The sequence below is a fragment of the Manis javanica genome, chromosome 8 (assembly GCF_040802235.1).
Source record: "Manis javanica isolate MJ-LG chromosome 8, MJ_LKY, whole genome shotgun sequence".
Classification (NCBI taxonomy): domain Eukaryota; kingdom Metazoa; phylum Chordata; class Mammalia; order Pholidota; family Manidae; genus Manis; species Manis javanica.
In genome coordinates, this window is record NC_133163.1 from 30,181,092 (window position 1) to 30,195,927 (window position 14,836).

At 35.8% G+C, this 14,836-nt stretch overlaps 1 protein-coding gene across 4 annotated transcripts in view; it reads right to left on the reverse strand.

The window, feature by feature from the left end:
* PCNX1 (pecanex 1) overlaps nt 1-14,836 on the reverse strand; it is a 288,523-nt gene that overhangs the window by 94,565 nt on the left and 179,122 nt on the right. For all 4 annotated transcript variants that reach the window (XM_073242202.1, XM_073242203.1, XM_073242204.1 and 1 more), the window contains 6 exons: nt 10,557-10,728; nt 9,961-10,071; nt 8,263-8,354; nt 4,393-4,502; nt 3,867-3,972; nt 2,426-2,518 (listed from right to left, as the gene is read on the reverse strand). In XM_073242202.1, coding sequence (XP_073098303.1) covers nt 2,426-2,518; nt 3,867-3,972; nt 4,393-4,502; nt 8,263-8,354; nt 9,961-10,071; nt 10,557-10,728 — 684 coding nt within the window. The remainder of the gene's footprint in view (nt 1-2,425; nt 2,519-3,866; nt 3,973-4,392; nt 4,503-8,262; nt 8,355-9,960; nt 10,072-10,556; nt 10,729-14,836) is intronic.

A 14,836-nucleotide genomic window follows, 5' to 3' on the forward strand; every position in this document is an offset into this window, starting at 1 on the left:
ATTAATTCTTATGTATTACTAAATTCACAAAAGAGAAAATCAAATATCATCACTTCAAATATTCAAATTAAGTCATATTTAGAAACTCTGGAACCTCTTGGATATGAAGAAGCTTCCATCTGAACCTGAAAGAGCCACTGGACCTCACTCAGCTTGTGAAGTACTAAGGACTTAATCATTCAAGTTGGAAGAAAAGAAAAACAGGCAAAAAAGTTAAATAAAATGAAGAAATGTAACCTTTGTTCCTGGCCAAATTAAGTAATAGGGGATTTACTTTCCCATAAGAAAAACCACAACAGAATGAAATATATGAACCAATGGTTTGCAATGCACTTGACATAAGGAGAAGATGAGGTCAGCACCAGGACTGCTTTCTGCCTTGGGAGAGCTGCCAGGTCGCAGAGCAGAGGGGAGCCCATGTGAAGCCTGGAACCCCGAGCTGAGGATGTGTACCAGGGCCTGGAGAGACCGAGGGCCTGGTGGAAGGGTCCACCAGAAAAGGCAGCATGCCAAAGAGGAGACTTTGAAGATCTGTAGAGGCTCTCCCTCAAGTATTCAGGGGGCTCAGCACATGTGGGTGAGGAAACTAAAAATAAGGCCAGGGAAAGAACCTCAGGAAAGCATTAGAAAAAATAGGATCCAGCACTCACAGGCTAGTCTGTTTTCACAAGCCAGTCTGGAAAAGCTCAAGATTCACAGGGCACAGGTCAGAGTACTCAAATGGATATTGCCTTAGCAGGGGGACTGTTAGTCTCAACTACACACAACCTGGTTCCAAGAAACCTTAGAAACAAGACCTGAAAGGATAAACTGTTAACAAGTAACTTAGTAGTCCTGGAAAACAAAGTTCAAGAATATTTCTAGAAATAGAAAAATATCCAATACCTAATGAGGTAAAATTTATAATGCTGGGCATCCAATAAAAAATTACCAACCCAAAGGTAACACAGAAGTTAGATTTAGGAGATAAAAATATTAAGAGTTATACTGTGTTGTATATTTGAAATCAGTATAAGACTGTATATCAACAATACTTCAAACATACTACAGAAAGTACTGAAAATTAAACACAGAGGAAGAAAAAAAGAATTAAAATGAACAGAGCATCAGTGAACTGTGGGACAAATTGAACAGGCAATAAGATATATGTAACGAATCCATGAGGTGGGGTCTATGGGTGATGGGGGAATACAGGAGTACAGAAAAAACATCTGATGCAACAACAAACAGAACTTTCCAAATCTGATGAAAACTAGACCATTGATTCAATGAACTCCCAACACAAACACAAGAAGAAAATTATGTGAAGGTGCATCATGATCAAAGTGCACAAAGAATTCTGAAGAGCGCTGGGGGTGGGAAGTGCATGGCTTGCACTGCAGGACCACCACCTGACCTACACCCTCACCTGGACCTGACTTAGATGATGAGGTTCTAGACCTCCAGCTGTACTGGAATGAGATTTTAGGGGATTTCAGGACGGGATAACTGCATTTTGCATGTGGGAAGGACATGAATCATGGGGGCCAGTGGGAGGGCACACTGTGGTAGGCAGAGTCCAACACAGTTCCATGATCTTCACTTCCCAATATTTACACCTACTTGTATTCCCCTCCCACTGTACCAGGGCCGTGGTGTGTAGCCCAGAATATGGAAGAAGTGGTGATATAGCACATCTGACATCAGTTATAAAAGACTGCAGCTTTTCAAAACAAAAGGAACAAAAAAGCAGTGGACTCACAGATACTGAGAAGGGACTAGTGGTTATAAAAGGGGTGGTAGGGGAGGGGGAGTGGGGAAGGAGAAGGGGATTAAGGGGCACTATAATTAGCAATCACAATATAGGAAGGTCACTGGGGCGGTAGTACAGCACAGAGAATACAATAATGACTCTGTAACATCTTATAACGTTGATAGACAGTGACCGCAATGGAGGCAGTGAGGGCTTGATAATATGGGTGAATGTTGAACCACTGTTTTGTGTATGTGAAACCACTGTAAGATTGTATATCAATGATATTTTTTAAATTGTGGCTTTTGTCTTGGGCTCTCTCTCTAGGATCGGCTGGGGAAACCAGCTGTGATTCATGAGGATACTCAGGCAGCCTATGATGAGCACCACATGGAAAGGAGCTAAAGTCTTTGGCAAATAGTCAGCAAGCAACTGAGGCCTGCTAACAGCCTCAGCTGATTGCAGCCCCATATGACGGCAGCATCATAACACCCCTGAGTTGGGGGTCATCGAGCTAAGCCACTCCCAGATTCATAACCCAGAAAAACCATGAGAAAATAAGTATGTTGCTGTTAAAACCAAAATACAAAAAGTCATATATTTCAGCATTATGGGCAAACACTACAATCAAATCAGAAATAAGTCTAAACAAAGTTACTGTTCCCCAACTAAAAGAACAAAATGTTTCCTTACCTGCAATACTGTGAACACTGTGCTCACATGAATGGCAAAATACAGCACACCAGTTACAATGCATACTACTAGGTCAGACTGTAAACGCTCACTCTGTGGAACAGAATTACCAAAAAATTACATTCAACGTTTTTAAAAACTTTCCCTTATTCCCAACTGGCAAAGTTTAAGAAATGATTTTTCACTGATCCTATGTTTCAGAACATCTAGATATTTCCTACAGATAATAATTAGCTTCCATTTTATTTTCTTCCTCAATTTCCTCATATTTTGGTTTGGTACTGCAGTACCAAAAAATTAAACAAAATTAGTTCCTCACACTGTGTAACATATTTAAACAAAGTCTTTTGGAAGGAAGATTTCCCCCCCATTAATCTGTAGGGTTTTTTTTTTACATGTGGGAAAGGAAATGAAGTACTTACGTTATCTTATCATTTACAGAATATATAATCTTGGGTAACAAAGTTATTATCCAAATTTTACTTTCTGGATTTTGGTTCTCTTAGTGATTTACTGAAAACCAGAAACCTCTTGCTACCTTAGGTTGTCAACTGACCTGTGTGTGGGTTTATGTTTTTAAGCTAGATTCAGAAATATACTACTATATTTAACATGAAATGTCCTTTGCTACAAGAAAAAAACTAAAGGGAAAAAAATGTTCATGTCTTGAGGCAATTTTGTATTTCTCAAGTTTTCTAAACAATGTGTGAATAAATAGCTCAAGCTCAGTGAAAGCAAACATGTCTAATTCAAGACCTATATAAATTCAGTCTCTCACAAGTGGAAATAATTTAAGTTAGAAAAAGCCATGTTTTATGTCTTGTTCCATAAAGCAGATATGAACCTACAGAATTCATTTTTCAAATATTTACTGAAATAACATAGACTATTAAAATTCACTGAATTAGAATTTTTTTAAATTACTATATTTACTTAAGTACATTAAATTAATACAGGTTATTGCTCCCTTCCTCAACCTAGAAAATAAACACACTGCCCTTGAGAAATGAAACATACTAGAAGACTAGCAGATGACTTACAAAGACAGTTTTTATCAATAAAACAATAACAAAATCAATCTAATTTGTTAATATGCATCTTTCAAATCCTAGTTTAAATTGAATTTAAATTGATTTAAATCAATTTGAATCAAGAATTCTATAAACAATGAAATTACTTAATTTCACCTGATCTGTAAATGAATGGTTAGCATACTGTTCAACAGACAAATAGAGAAATTAGCATTTCTTACATATTAAAATCTGAAATAAAGTTAATCAACAGTATAAAACTATGTGTATTTATTTATATATATTTGTGTGTATATAAACTTAGAGGTTTTCCCCAATTACCAAAGGCCTTCAAAAAGTGTTCATTATATAACATGATGAACTGTGTAAAATTTACATCTTTTAGTCGATTTTAAAAAGCTAAAACTTACAACAGAATTTCTAAGTTTTTCAGGCAGTGGGTCTTTTACTTCAGACAGAGGGTCTTCTGGATTTTTCTCTTCTGTTTTTGGGAAAATTTTGGATTGCATTAAAGAGCTTCAGACAAAGAAGGAAAGAAGAGAAAAAGGAAAAAAAAGGAAACAGAAAGAAAATAATTAATAAAAAGTAATACACTACTTGAAAACCAGCACTTTAAATGGCAAAGTTTGCCATCAAAAACCAGGTGATCTAAGTATATTTAATCATTAGCAAATATTAAATTCCAAAAAATTTAAGATGCCATAAGTACACAGTGAGACCATTTTTATTATAACACAGTTTTGATACTTCAGAGAAAATGCTAATACTCTCAGTCAGTGTAGTTACAATGACCCAGTTAACATATTTTGAAAACAGCTACAGATTAAGTCAATATCACTTTGACAAGATATTAAGAAAACATCTCAGAAGTTAAATTTGAAAGAAACGCCAACCTATTCAAATGTCTTTGATTTGCTAACAACTGGTTGCACTTACAGAAGTACAGATGGGTCACTGCTTTGTCGGCTGAGGTGGTAGGATACTGCCACTAATAAACCACAAAAAATGGAGAAAAGGACTGGGACATGCTGGCCATCCCAAGAATCCTGTTGAGAAAAAAAAAAGTTTGACAGAACAGAACGCTTCTAAGTCATAATCTATCATATAATTATTTTATGTCCAACAACAAAAACTTTTTAGCCATGTTATTAACTGCATGTTATTTCAGAAAAATTTAGGTTTATTGCTTTCTGATGAGATAGAATCTAGCTGCTAGATCATCTCCAGATTTCTTTTGGTAGTAAAGCTCTATTTATACACTAGGAATAAGAGACTTGCTTCTGATAAATGCTGCTATTTATTTCATATTTTAGTCAGTATTAAGCTTACAGTAAACTATGTTCTCCCTTTTGAAAAAGGAAATAACTTGGTGCAGCACATTTTTTACTATATGTAATAATGGAATAGGAAAAGGCAACACATGATACAACACTTCAGGCAAAAAAAAAACCAGACATTTCATGTGCAATTTTCCTGCTGTCTTTGCTCATATAATATGTCGCTCTACCCCTCACAGCACTGAGCAGCCAGGCAGTGTTTCTGGAACAAACGTACTGCATACACCCAGAAATAAATAATACAAGGGTGAGGCTGCAGGTCAACCAAACCCATGGAAGTGGATGTGCCATGTCTGCTCTGGTCACGGCAGTGGCGCTGGAGTCTGCCAGCAGGGACTTGGGATAGAGCTGGATACTGATAAACATACTGATGAATGGAACACGCAACAGGTCTCTAGTATGGTCCAGTGAGGTGAACAACATTCTAATCCTTCCTCTTTCTCTAGGGATTCAAGACAGGAGAATGGCAGGCGAGGGGAACCAAATGGTGGTTTATTATACAACTTGCTTTTTGTCATTCAATAATAGTTTGGAAATTGTTCCACAATGTAGAGATTTTTCAAATGGCTACATCAAAATCTTATCATCATATTGAATATTATGTGTCGAGCCCTATTCTTAGATGCTTGTATTTCCTGAATAATTCTTACAGTCATCTTTGGAGATATGTACTACTACTCCCCAATATATAGGTGAGGCACAGAGGGTTTAAGTAATTCAAGTGGTAGAGCTAGAAACTGAAATTCCTGATATGCTTGCGTTTACTGAAAATAAAGTTAAATAATATGTGAAGAGTTTGAGAATGAGAGAGAAATACATAAAAAAACAAAGGTGAAGGGAAAACAAAATATATGTAGAAGGGCATTTGTATAGTGATTGTAAGGTAAACATATCAGGTATATGAGGAAGGAAGACTGTTTGTAGCAGACATGGTAAAAGAAAGGTGAAAGGAAGTTAGGCCCACAACTTCTAGAAAGAGCATGAAAGCCTACAACGTCCATAAAGCACAGCTCATAGATAATGCCTATAACTTGACAAAATAATAGAGAAAAGAAGTAGAACTCAGAAATATGGAGGCAAATATCAAAAGAATTCAGTTCAAAAATTGGAAAATGATAACCTTGAGTAAGGGATAAAGGGGCAAGGGATTGCTGTTCCTGGCAATGAGTCTTATAGAAATATTTGACTCTTTAAAAGAGATGCATGTACATCTTTGGCAAAAATTAAAACTAAGAAAGATGCCTAGTACAACCACTTAAGAAAACTGGCACAATTCCATATTTAGGTATTTACCCAAGAAAAATGAAAAGATGCCCACAAAAAGACTTGTTCAAGAACGTTCTTAATAGACTTCTTCATAATATCCCTAAATTAGAGACAGCTCAGATGTTCATCTCTAAATAGTAGATAAGCTATGACATATTCATACAATGTGAGTAAGGAGGATTTTAAACTAAACGGGATACTTCTCTGCAATAAAAAGGAACAAATAACTGATATGTATAATGTGAACGAATCTCAAAAGCAATACACTGAACAAAATACATCACCTACAAAAGAGTAAATACATTACAATTCCATTTATATGATGTTCAAGAACCGCAAACCTGTAATAAAAGTGGTTAGGGGGCAGGGAAACTGGGAAAGAACTTGAGGGAGCTTTCTGGTGGTGATGAAACTATTTTATATATCTTGATAGGGGTGAATAATACACAGATGTATGCATTTGTCAAAACTTACCATTAATCTAGCTTCCTTGGCCAAAATAGAAGTTGTTTTGTTAAAATCATCAATACCTTATTAACTGCCAAATTCGCTGAAAACTTGTTGCGACTGTACTGCCTCTTAAGTTTCCTTTGCAGGATTCTAACCCATCCATTGTTTGAATATTGCCATTCCCCAGGGTTCTATCTGTGTCCATTTTCTCATCAATTCAGGTTAGCAGGCCTGTTGTTAAACTTTAATTTTGTTAATTCTTAATTAATTAGTTATATTAATTCTTAATATAATTACCTACTATCCATCTCTGGATACCCCACAACTGTCAACAAATAATGTGTCCAAATGTAAACATCAAATTCCTCACTGAACTCAAAGATTTCCAATCTTGTGCATTAGCATCATTATCTAACTAGCTGGCAAAGCCAGAACCTACCCAGAAGTGATCCTGTTCTCTATTCTGGCTCTTCTTATCCACAGTGTCTCTAAATACATTCATTGAACCCAATTTTAATTAAGCCCCTCATAATTTCAAGATTGCAGCACAACAAGTCCCTACTTTTGATCCTTCCTCTTATAATTCAATCTCCTTCACAATGAGGACCAAGCAATCTTCCTAAAATGCAAAGATCATTTTCTTGCCTCACCTCAGATATTTTAATGGTCTTCCAACTCCACCACAATACATTCAGGATAAAAGATATTTCATAATCCAGCCACGGCTAAACTTTCCAACCTTACTGAAGGCCATCCTTCTTCATGTGACCAAATCTCCAGCAATTTCAAATTATTTGCTGTTTTCTGTACACAGCACACTTCCTCTACAACCCTTTAGCTCTTCATCCTTTGTTTTGACTAGCTAATTCCCATTTGTACTTCAAATTTTGGTTTAAAAGCCGCCCTCTTGGAAAGTTATCTTTAATCCCTGTATACTGAACAAAATGGTATCTTAATTTATATGCCCATAATGTTCTGTTTTCATAGCCTCCTCATTACCGTCTATGAAAATGTTGGTTGCTTGTTGATCACAGCTAACATACAAACAACTCAGAAACAGGAAATGGTTTGGGTAAGGTAATGGACACACAGTAGGCACTCCATAAATGCTACTGAATAAATGAAGCAAGAAAGGACACTATGAATCACTTCTCATAGTTCTCTCAATACTATCATTTTCTATCTTGTATTAACCATAAAAAAATAATAATAATAGCAGGGGCTGAGAGCTGTATATGAGAAATTTTAAGTTTTTATGTTTACAATTTAATGACAATTTTTTAAAAATGGAGCTAATGAGGCTCATTCAGATCCCTCTAAACAAATAATGACATTAAATATCAGGGTATTAACTTTTCCTAGAATGTATCTTAAATTGCAGTCCTTGACCTATTCTCATGAGCTTTAAGAAATTTTGATATGAATAGTAGGTACATATATTTTTAACTAGAAATCTAAAATTAACTTCATATTCTGTTATTCCCATGCCACCCTCTATTCCAGACCAGCTTAATTTTTAATAATGTTTCTAGTATCAACCTCCGATTATTGCATGGAAAAGGGTTTCTTTTAATAATGGTGAACTATGAAATTGCTTTTGAATTCAAAGTAAATTAGAATAATGTTCAACAGAAGATCATGAAAATTAATGCTAAAGAGGCACCAGGAAAAAAATCATTATTAGTTAATTTAAAACAATCTTCATGTAGAAAAACAGCCGTAAAGACAAAATATTCTATAATGTACTGCTCACCTTTAGAGCTCCGTAACACAATCCATACAGTAAGGCTACTGCTACAATGCTACAGATAAAACTGTAAAGTGCTGCAAGCAGGCTGGTGGTGGCTAGACAGGAAAGGAAAAAACAAATTAATATTTTATACATTTACAGAAAGAAACATATCTTAAAAGGTTGCTGAAGAGTATTTAAAATGGTGTAATCTTTACTGTAATTAAATATCTACTTGATTTTTAAAAATTCAGTTACTTCACTCTGTGCTATTAAAAAATTCTGAAATAACAGAGATTTACTATCCACACTTTTTAACACAAGATAAAATATATTAATTGTGGAAGTAATGAACATTAGTATATTGCAGAAAAAAACTGTAACCCTATTATGCTTCAAGAATGTATCTTATTATTTAAAAAAGCATGGAAAAATGAAGCTTGCAAGAGGCCTGAAAAGGAACTAGAGATGTATTATAATAAGTATTCTTTGAAAGATATGTCTATGTAAACAGAACTTGCGATACTCACAGAAGTAAATTTATATTCCCATGTGTTACTTAATTCTCACACAAGTATAGATCTGAGTAATTACTAACAATAACAACAAAAAATAGTTCCAATGGGATTACTAATAAAAAGGACTAGGGGATGGCTAAGACAGCTATCCTTCTTTTTAAAAATATGGGTAACAGCTTTTCTTTAGTGGTAATTTTACATGGTAAGCATATAAAAATATACAGCTAAACACATTTTCTTTAGGAGGTATTAATAAACTAACATAATTATAATGAATTGCAGTATGATGAGTTTTTTTTTAATTATAAATTATCTATACTAAGCCATCTTCATAGTACCTAGATTAATGTAACACCTATAGTAGTCCCTAAATAGTGGGACATTCTTCTAGCCATTTAGCTATGCTGAAGACCAGCCCAGTCTTAATTAAAATCTCTTAAAAAATTTTTCAGAACATTAAAAGTGCTCTAGATGTACATAGCAACATCAAAAAAGCTTAGTTCCTATTTAAAATTTAAACCATAATATCAACATTTTATCAGCAGAAATCATTTTGATGTATATACTTGGGAGATTTGGACAGCAAATGTGAAGTATGAAAAGAAATGGACAATAAAATAATAGTAATTTCTTTCCCTTTCATATTTTTTCTCTAGTTACATACTCATCTTTCAGTAAAATTTTAAATGGCTAAACTAAATAAGGGTATATTTTAACCATGGTCTCTCCCCATGGGTTATCTTTAAGTTCTGCCAACCATTATCTATTTCAGAGTAATATTTGTATGACCTCACTTATTTTGAAAGTAAATACACAGATAGACCAAACGCATAGATTAGTTCAAAATCCAAATATAATGTCATATATCAGAGCCCAGTCTATTTGGGATAGATAACTATTTATAAATATTTCATAAGTCTATGTAGGTTCCATGTAAACTCACTGTAACTTTTAGTTTCAGACAATACTTATAAATCATTGTCACTTATTATAAGTCATTATTCCTTATCTCTCACTAATGTAGTAAACTTGACTACTTCTACTGCTCTACAAATTAATTCTTGCCCAGTCTTTAATTATTAAGTGTCTTTTATTTCTAATTTCAATTCTAAAATGAAAATTGGAAAAGAATCTTAATGTTCAGTTTATTACTTAGTGATCTGTGTAATACTGTAATCTGTAATTTTTATAAGGAAGTACTCACCATTACCACCAAAGATATGAATATCCAATTGTTCACAAAGGTACATTACAAACGTATTCACCTGAGGCAGGAGACCAATGAAAAACACTACTGGGAAGCAGAGTGTAAACACTACAGAAGGGCAGAATAGCACATTAAAAAGAGTATATTACAACCAGCCTTTTGTTTTCATTTAAGAACAGAAAATAAATGATTTTAAAAATCCAAAATTAATATAAACTACTAAGCATGTGTTTAAAAGATAATTTTAAATTACGTCTCTCCACATAACCACTTGGGTATTAAATAATCTTTTCAACTATAAAGAACAGCTTTTAAAATTATCTCAACCATTTTCATGTAATAGAAACCTCAGATATAGGATCCAAAGGAAACCTTCCATTGCATCTGCTTCATGAAAAAAAGATTTACTAGAATACTTGTCCATCATTAGCTTTTTCCATTTGTAATAGCCCTAGTTTTGTTCCTCACTGAATTACAATAAACAGCAAAATGAGCCTATTAAACCTACTTTTATCTATATAATTGGTATCAGAGAACTATTTGCACATAAGTAAATTAATGTTAAGATCTGAGATAATTTAAAAATGACTCACCTATAACTAAATCCCTGGCAGATATAAGCACCAGCGGATTGGTGAAAGTTATTCCATATAGTTTGAACTTGATTGTAGTAAGATTTCTGCTACCATAATCCAAGAGCCAAATAAGACCACAACATAAACAGAAATAAACTGGTCTGCTGTAGGCAATGATACGATTATGACCCTGAAAATGATATTAAAAAAGAAGTCAGTTTAGTTAATTTTAAGAGTCACAATTGGCTTATATTCTAAGGATTCAAAATGTTTCCATATGGAAGCCAGGTTTCTGACTGTGGAAGAAGGGAATTACAAATAAGGAATGAGGAAGAGTAGACTGAACCAAGTGATACTGGATTGAAATGAGTGGTATCAGTATGAACTCATTATTTTAAATACACATTTAAATAGGTATGAATAGATGTATGCATGTATGCATACACAAACATAAGTTTTCTAGCTTTCTCCACTGAGAGGAACTAGAAGCAATAACATTTTAGTAATAAAGATTACTAGCATCAGAAGGATTAAAGATGGCAGCGTGAGAGGAGAGACAGAGGCTTCCTCCTAAAACTGGATACAATTAGAAAATTTAATTGGCACAACTAATCCTGAGAGAGCAGCAGGAAAGAGGACGGCGTCAGACTGCACACACCTGGAGAAAAGAACAGACCTCACCGAACGGGGTAACGTACCAGAGCTGTGGCTCCACGGGACCCGAGCCCTCCTCCACCCCAGCTCACCAGCAGGAGGAAGAGAAACAGAGCAGGGAGGGACTGGAAGGCTTGGGACTGCTGAATACCTAGCTCCAGAGATCTGCTCTGGGAGCACAAACCTCCACTTCATGGTGCTTTCATGAGACTCGCATGACTACTGGGTCGGAAAGTTAATACAGGCAGAGTTCCTGGGGAGACTGGGATTCTGGCTGCTTGTGGAAAGCAGGGATCCATATCTGGCTGCTCTGGGACAAAAACTTATACCTGTGTGCCCAGCCCACTGGCTCAGGCAGTGGAGACAGGCACAGGAGCCAGGAGGCGGGGAACAGCTCTTTCCTACCCCCAGTACCACTCCCCTGCAACGACCCCTGACATTGCTTCAGGGGCTCAGCAGCTCCAGAAGACCTTCTGGACACTGAGGGTGCCATATACAAACATGAAACACCAAAGGAACCTTGTCCAGAGTAAAATTGTTAATACAACTCCTGAGAAAGATTTAAATGATATGGACCTCATGACTATTCCTGAAAGGGAGTTCAAAATAAAAATAATCAACATCCTAATAGAGTTATGGAAACATATTCAAGAACTCAGGAATGAATTCAGGTCAGAGATCCAATCGTTAAAGAACATGATGGAGGGTATTAAAAGCAGGTTGGATGGTGGAGGAGACAATAAATGAAATAGACACTAGAGAAGAGGAATACAAAGAAGCTGAGGCACAGAGAGAAAAAAGGATCTCGAAGAATGAAAGAATATTGAGAGAACTGTGTGACCAATCAAAGCGGAACAATATTCACATTATAGGGATACAAGAAGAAGAAGACGAAGAGAGAGAGAAAGGGATAGGAAGTGTCTTTGAGGAGCTAGTTGCTGAAAACTTCCCCAATCTGGGGAAGGACATAGTCTCTCAGGCCATGGAGATCCACAGATCCCCCTACATGAGGGATCCAAGGAAGACAACACCAAGACACCTAGTAATTAAAATGGGAAAGATCAAGGATAAGGACAGACTGTTAAAAGCAGCCAGAGGCAGAAATAAGATCACATACAAAGGAAAGCCCATCAGACTAACAACAGACTTCTCAGCAGAAACCTTACAGGCCAGAAAGGAGTTGCATGATGTATTTAATGCCATGAAGCAGAAGGGCCTGGAACCAAGATTACTTTATCCGGTGAGATTATCATTTAAATTTGAAGGAGGGATTAAACAATTTCCAGATAAGCAAAAGCTGAGAGAGTTTACCTCCCACAAACCATCTCTGCACTCTATTTTGGAGGGACTGCTATAGATGGAAGTGTTCCTAGGGATGGATAGCTGTCACCAGAGGTAGTAAAATCACAGTAGGGAGGGTGGAGCAGCTGATTGCGAGGCAAATGCAAAATTAAATTGACTATCCCCAAAGCCAATCAAGGGATAGAGAAAAAGTATAGAATCTGATACCTAATATATAAAGAATGAAGGAGGAAGAAAAAGGAGGAGAAATAGAAAAGAACCTTTAGATTGTGTTTGTAACAGCATACTAAGTGAGTTAAGTTAGACTCTTAGTAAGGAAAGTAACCTGGAACCTTCGGTAACCACGAATGTAAAGCCTGAAATGGCAATAAGTATATACCTATCGATAATCACCCTAAATGTAAATGGACTGAATGCACCAATCAAAAGACATAGAGTCACTGAATGGATAAAAAAACAAGACCCATCTATATGCTGCTTACAAGAGACTCACCTCAAACCCAAAGACATGAACAGACTAAAAGTCAAGGGATGGAAAAAGATATTTCATGCAAATGATAGGGAGAAAAAAGCAGGTGTTGCAGTACTAGTATTAAACAAAATAGACTTCAAAACCAAGAATGTAACGTGATAAAGAAGGACATTACATAATGATAAAGGGCTCAGTCCAACAAGAGGATATAATCATTATAAATATATTGCACCCAACACAGGAGCACCAGCATATGTGAAACAAATACTAACAGAACTAAAGGAGGAAATAGACTGCAATGCATTTATTTTATGAGACTTCAACACACCATTCACTCCAAAGAACAGATCCACCAGACAGAAAACAAGTAAGGACACAGAGGCACTGAACGACATACTAGAACAGATGGACCTAACAGACATCTATAGAACTCTACATCCAAAAGCAACAGGATACACATGCTTCTCAAGTGCACATGGAACATTCTCCAGAATAGACCACATACTAGGCCACAAAAAGAGCCTCAGTAAATTCAAAAAGACTGAAATCCTACCAACCAACTTTTCAGACCACAAAGGTATAAAACTGGAAATAAATTGTACCAAGCAAAAAGGCTCACAAACACATGGAGGCTTAACAATACGCTTCTAAATAGTCAATGCATCAATGACCAAATTAAAATAGAGATTCAGCAATATATGGAAATAAATGACAACAACAACACAAAGCCCCAACTTCTGTGGGACGCAGCGAAAGCAGTCGTAAGAGGAAAGTATATATAGCAATCCAGGCATATTTAAAGAAGGAAGAACAAACCCAAATGAATAGTCTAACGTCAAAGTTATCAAAATTGGAAAAAGAAGAACAAATGAGGCCTAAAGTCAGCAAAAAGAGGGACATAATAAAGATCAGAGAAGAAATAAACAAAACTGAGAAGAATAAAACAATAGAAAAAATCAATGAAACCAAGAGCTGGTTCTTCGAGAAAATAAACAAAATAGATAAGCCTCTAGCCAGACTTATTAAGAGAAAAAGAGAATCAACACACATCAACAGAATCAGAAATGAGAAAGGAAATATCACGAAGGACCCAACAGAAATACAAAGAATTATTAGAGACTACTATGAAAACCTATATGCTAAGAAGCTGGAAAACCTAGAAGAAATGGACAACTTCCTAGAAAAATACAGCCTTCCAAGACTGACCAAGGAAGAAACACAAAATCTAAACAAACTAATTAACAGCAAAGAAATTGAAGCGGTAATCAAAAAGCTACCCAAGAAAAAAACCCCTGGGCCAGATGGATTTACCTTGGAATTTTATCAGACATACAGAGAAGATATAATACCCATTCTCCTTAAAGTTTTCCAAAAAATCGAAGAGGAGGGAATACTCCCAAACTCATTCTATGAAGCCAACATCACCCTAATACCAAAAGCAGGCAAAGACCCCACCAAAAAAGAAAATTACAGACCAATATCCCTGATAAACGCAGATGCAAAAATACTCAATAAAATATTAGCAAACCGAATTCAAAAATATATCAAAAGGATCATACACCATGACCAAGTGGGATTCATCCCAGGGATTCAAGGATGGTACAACATTCGAAAATCCATCAACTTCATCCACCACATCAACAAAAAGAAAGACAAAAACCACATGATCATCTCCATAGATGCTGAAAAAGCATTCGACAAAATTCAACATCCATTCATGATAAAAACTCTCAACAAAATGGGTATAGAGGGCAAGTTCCTCAACATAATAAAGGCCATATACAATAAACCAACAGCCAACATCATATTGAACAGCGAGAAGCTGAAAGCTTTTCCTCTGAGATCGGGAACAAGACAGGGATGCCCACTC